Source organism: Lepidothrix coronata, unplaced genomic scaffold (genome assembly GCF_001604755.1).
Source record: "Lepidothrix coronata isolate B3197 unplaced genomic scaffold, Lepidothrix_coronata-1.0 Scaffold58, whole genome shotgun sequence".
Classification (NCBI taxonomy): Eukaryota; Metazoa; Chordata; class Aves; order Passeriformes; family Pipridae; genus Lepidothrix; species Lepidothrix coronata.
In genome coordinates this window covers 439248-444800 of record NW_016690238.1, presented here as the reverse complement: position 1 = coordinate 444800, position 5553 = coordinate 439248, and the positions used below count along the sequence as shown (strand labels likewise).

Sequence of the window (5553 nt, the reverse complement as noted above, 5' to 3'; positions counted from 1 at the left end):
GTCAGCAGCTGCCGGCCCGGCCCCCTCCCCTCCGGCTGCTTCCCCACGGCTTGGACATCTGCTGTCCCCGCCGCCCAGCTGCCCCCTGCACCGCTCCAGCAGGAGCAGATCCCTCCTTCCAGCTACATCCAACAGAAATGTGCCGTCTGGCCTGGTTCGGACACGAGGAGAGAAGGGGGCTGCTGGGAAAAGCTAAAACCACTCTGGAGCAACAGCAATTTTGTAATTATCCCTACTTGGAAACGCCTTTAGGCTATGGGGATGGGAAAGGATGGCATCTGTCCCATCACTCTCTCTTGCCCAAAGATAATTTTGCCCCCTAAGCTTTAAAATCCAACATATTAGACCCTCAGGAATTCTTATTTCCTAAACACTTCCATCTCATCTCCTAAACACTTTGTGTGCTCACTTTGCAGCTGCTTTCAGAGCATCCATGAGCTCCTGCAGAAACACACGTCCAGTTGTGCCAGCAGTGAACCCCTGAGCTCTCCTTTGTGATGTAGGTACATCCAACATCCCCCAGGAAAAGTCTGGGTGTCCCCAGCCTGGGTCAAAAGGACCTTCGAGCATGGGTGGGGGGCTCAGCTGAGGACAGTTTATTGCTCATTAGTGCTCTCAAGGCTGCAGCATTCTCAAGGTCAGGGGTCAAATGAGTAATTTGGAATATTGACAGAAAACTCCATGTGTTGGGATGGGTATAAAATCTGCTGGGGGAGCAGGTTCCCCTCACTGCCCACCCCTGTCCCTCCAGCACTGCTGGGTTTAAGCAGGACACAGGGACTCAGCTGGAGACATGGTGGGTGATTTTGCTGATGCCACTTCCTTACCTGGTGAGATAACACAGACTGTCAGGAAATGAGCAATTCCAGTCTGTCATCCATACATTTATATATTCCCTGCACATTGCCTAAGTAAATAAACTGGTCCAAGGCAGAACGAGCCTTGCCCTGGTCCCTGGCAGAGCCCGCGTTCGGAGCTGCAGAGGCTGCTGACATCTATGGTCAGCCCGGGGTATTGACGCTTAAAAATATCGGAATCACAGACTGAATTGGATTGGAAGGGACATTAAAGCTCATCCTGTTCCACCCCCTGCCGTAGGCAGGGACACCTTCCACTAGACCAGGCTGCTCCAAGCCCTGTCCAGCCTGGCCTTGAACACTTCCAGGGATGGGGCAGCCACAGCTTCTCTGGCCAACCTGGGCCAGGGCCTCACCACCCTCCCAGCCAAGAATTCCTTCCCAACATCCCATTTAACCCTGCCCTCTGGACCAAGATGATCTTTAAGGTCCCTTCCAACCCAGATTATTCTGGGATTCTGTGATTCAGGTCTCCACCAGCTATTGCTCCTTGACCTGGGAGAGCAGCCTTGATGTAACTCCAGCACAAGCAGCTCATCATCCTTCTCCCCTCCCCACCTTGATGTTCACAGCCCTCCCGGAGCACTAAACATGGATAACCCCAGAGGGGAGTCAGGGGATGAGCAGATCTGATCAGAGCCCAACAGTCTTGGCTGTTTCCCAGGCAGTTTCAGAGGAGAAATGGAGATTGAGGATACAGCTGATTTGGAAGGTGAAATGGCCAAAGGAAGAGCTGCCCACGGTGCTGCTGCGGCTGTGGGACATGGCACTAGGATGATGTTTCATGTTATGTCAGGGTACAGAAGTCTGTGGTTTGTACAGCATGTTACCACGAGCTTATTCCCCTTAACTGACAAAAGTTCCAAAAATTTCTCTTAAAGAGAAATCATCACTTGCTATTTCTCATTTAACCAACTCAAACTGCTTTTCTGTGACATCCCTCCTTTTTATCCGTAGACTTTTTAGGAAGAGGCTTTGACAGCACTCACCACTTTCCCCACCATAACCACACCAGGCTGACCTACTAGAGCTGCCACTAAGTTCTCCTCATGTAATAAATTCAAATTTAGATCTCATAAATTCCTCTTTTCATCCACTCAACGCTACTCTGATCATTTGTGGAGCTTCTAAGAGCAGAAGCAGAACTCTCAAGATTAAGACCCATCACAAGACCCCATTCGCTTTTTTCCTATAAATTACCCTAAAAGTTGTGTGGGAGCTTCAGGCACTTCACAGTAACAAGTTTAATTTAGTTTTAGCCCTTTATTGCTCTCCAAGTTTTTGGGGTCTTGATTCTTTAGAACAATCCCGTTTGTTTTAATTAAACTCCACCTCTAATCATAGCAAGTGCCAGCTGCCCGTCCACCTCACCGGGGTCTTTCCAAATCCTGTTTCCCATCTCTGGACAAAGAAATCTTCATTAACAGCTTTTTCAATAAAGACTCGACAGCGGTGTGTGCTCAGAAGGCTTCAATGTATTAAAAAAAATAAGGATCTGCTTTCTAAAAACAGAACAACCACGGCCATGCAAGTCCTGGACAAGAAAAAGGCAGTCAGAAGATGAAAGATAAAAGCTGCCTGACATGCAGGAGGCACCGAGGAACTCAAGGAAAACCAGATAAAAACTAAACCAACGATTTACACTGAATACTAAGTGCCAAAATGTATAAATTAATTTCTCCACAGTGTTGCTGCTGTCTCTCAGACTTTTAGTCCTGTACAACAGCCGAATGTAAGCCATAACAAATTATAAAAACCTATAAAAATGTACAAAAACCAGCTCAAGTAGGAGGAGAACTTTATCACGAAAACTGAGGTCAGATCATGTCTACTCCTCCTCAGAGGACTCTCCATCTTCGGCAGGATCCGGTGGCAGGGGCCGAGCTCTGTAAGAAGCATTTCAAAAGCATTAACAGAACTCAATCAAAGGTTTGAAAGGCCAACAAAGCCCTTTTCCCAGAGCTTGAGTGACCTAAATGACATTAATTAGCCCCAGACAGCATCTTGAGGCTTCAGGACTGACAGAAGCTGCTTTATCCCAAGGGCTGCGAGCCCACATGATCAGCACAGACTTTCCTTTCAAATGGGAAAGAAAACATCCCACATCAAAAATATCCTTGGACGGTCTCTGTGTGTTCCTGACCTAGCGGGCCACACGCAGGTTCCACACCTTTGTTTGGAAGCTGCATAACTCCCGTTTCACACCTGAGTTTCAACCTAACTTACTGACCAAAGAGGTTGTGCAGTTGAGCGAGTACAGCTCTTGCTTCTTCCAGAACACACTTGGAAGCTGCAAACTGTTTTGTATGGGGACACTCTGTGTTCTCTTCTCACCACATTTTCTGTTTCACCAAGAGATAGGATGCACTTAAAAGCCTTTGTTTGCCTGTCCTGCAGGACAATTCCAGGTTGATTCTTATGCCCCCCCCCCAGGTAATTTAGGAATATCTACATTTGGTGGAAAAATGGAGGTTCAACAGAGAATTGGAAACAGAGTGTCTGTAAGACAGACACTGCCATGTTTTCAGTCAGTAGGGCAGAATACAAGTTAATTTTTGAGGTTTCAGCTTGGAAAAGCAATTCTCTGGCCCATGGAAGTGGCTTAGTGCTCTTCTAAGCTTTTCCAAAACATTGCTGTGCTTCGTAGGCACACGAAGTTAAGTCTAAGCACTGAGAACTTGCCTAAGCTACCAATTACCCCACTCATACCCCCCCCTGCCCGAGGTCCCTGGAGACAGATGCTGCACTTAGCCAGACTTTGCTGGAAACTAGGATACAAAGGTTTGGTGTTTGGAAAGTTTGTCAACTTTTCAGCAGTCACCTGCTCCTTCACAAATTGTAGTTTCACAGCAGTCAGGGAGGAACACTAACCACAACTTGTATCATCCAAGGACACCAACACCACCCTCTCAGGCCCCCAGGAATGTCACTCTCGGGATTATTTGGAAGTGCCAGGGTTTTGCTGTTTGATATCACCCCCCAGACCACTCTCTGACAATCCACATTACAGCAGCACCACAGAGCCCCAGCTGCCCCACGACAGCTCTGCAGGTGGTTTTTGCTCTCTGCCACACTCCAGGGAGCCTCAGTTGGTGTTTTTTTTTTTTTTTTAAAGGAAGTGAACGTTAAGTTTAAATTTGGCACAGCCAACCCCCGAAACTCCCCAGGCGTAAAAAACCTGCCCTTCCACGTTGTGCTTTGCTCCTTCCCATTACCCCACGGGGTGACACTTCTGCACTTCCTTCTCTCCTCTAATTGTAGGGATTTGTGCCTCCCCCCATACTCACCCTAGGCCGCTGCTCCCGGGCATGGCTCCGTCGGGCGCCCGGTTCTCCTTGGGCGGGAGCTGCAGGAACTCGCCGATGCTCCTCTGCCAGGCGGGGATCGGCCGCACACACACCGGGTTCAGCCCCACGGGGCGCCGGTCACCTGCGGGGAGGGCGTCAGACACCGGGATGGGAGGGAGGGAGGGAGGGAGGGAAGCGGGAAAAGAAGGAAGCAAGGAGGGATGGAGAGAAGGAAGGGAGGGAAGCAAGGAAAGGAGAGAGGGAGAAAGGAGGGAAGAAAAGTGGGAGGGAGTGAGGCAGGAAAAGAAGAGGGGAGGAGGAAGGGAGGAGGGGAGGCAGGGAGGGAAGGCAGAAGAGGAGAAGAGGAGGGAGGGAGGGAAGGGAAGAGGGAAAGGAGGAGGGGAGAGGGAAGGAGGGAGGAAAGGAGACAGGAAAAGAAGTGCGGGAAGGAGGGAGAGAGGCAGGGAGCGAGAAAAGGAGACAGGAAAAGAAGTGAGGGAAGGAGGGAGGGAGGGAAGGAGGGAGGGAAGGAAGGAGGGAGGGAAAAAGAGGGAAGGAGGAAGGACGGAGAGAGGGAGGAAAGGGAAGGAGAAGGGAAGGAGAAGGGAAGGGAAAGGGAAGGAGAAGGGAAGGAGAAGGGAAGGAGAAGGGAAGGGAAAGGGAAGGAGAAGGGAAGGGAAAGGGAAGGAGAAGGGAAGGGAAAGGGAAGGGAAAGGGAAGGGAAAGTGAAGGGAAGGAAAGGAAAGGAGAAAGGAAAAGGAAAGGAGAAGGGGCTCACCCTTCCTGGCCGGCGGCGGCGGCGGTCCCGCGTTGAGGTTGGCGGGGCCCAGCGCCTTCCGGGGAGCGCGGGCGCCCAACACTGCGGGGAGAGCGGGCGATCAGCGGCGGCACCCGGGACCCGGTCCCCTTTTCCCCCTGTCCTGTCCTGTCCCGTCCCGTCCTATCCCGTCCCATCCCGTCCCGTTCCATCCCCCGTCCCGCACCCTTGCGAAAGGCGCCGCCGCGCTGATCCGCCTTGGTCCGCACCATCCCGGCACTGCCCGGCCCCGCCCCGGCCCCGCCGCGCCCTCAGCCGCCAATGGCAGCGCGGGGGCCGTCCCGATCCCCGCGAACACCCGGGACCCGCATGCTACATGGGATATGGGGAAGGAATTCTTCCATGTGAAGGGGTGAGGCACTGTCACAGGTTGCCCAGAGAAGCTGTGTCTGCCCCATCGCTGAAAGTGTCCAGGGACAGGTTGGACGCGGCTTGGAGCAACCTGGTCTAGTGGAAGGTGTCCCTTCCCATGGCAGGGAGTGGGACTGGATGATCCTTCGGGTCCCTTCCCACCCGAACCATTCCCGGACTCTACGAACGGGCCCGGAACGGTCGCGCCGCGGGCGCGTTGCCGGAGGGAAGGGAAGCGGAG

General features: G+C 52.2%; 1 protein-coding gene across 1 annotated transcript; it reads right to left on the bottom strand.

Annotated features, from left to right (window-relative positions):
* Positions 1 to 2309: 2309 nt before the first annotated feature.
* Positions 2310 to 5196, bottom strand: KIAA0101 (KIAA0101 ortholog). The gene is made up of 4 exons (XM_017816896.1): positions 5128 to 5196; positions 4923 to 5003; positions 4145 to 4286; positions 2310 to 2743 (listed from the first exon to the last, which is right to left on the bottom strand). The coding sequence occupies exons 1-4, from the start codon at positions 5171 to 5173 to the stop codon at positions 2686 to 2688; spliced, it is 327 nt and encodes a 108-aa protein (XP_017672385.1). The 5' UTR covers positions 5174 to 5196; the 3' UTR covers positions 2310 to 2685.
* Positions 5197 to 5553: the final 357 nt, after the last annotated feature.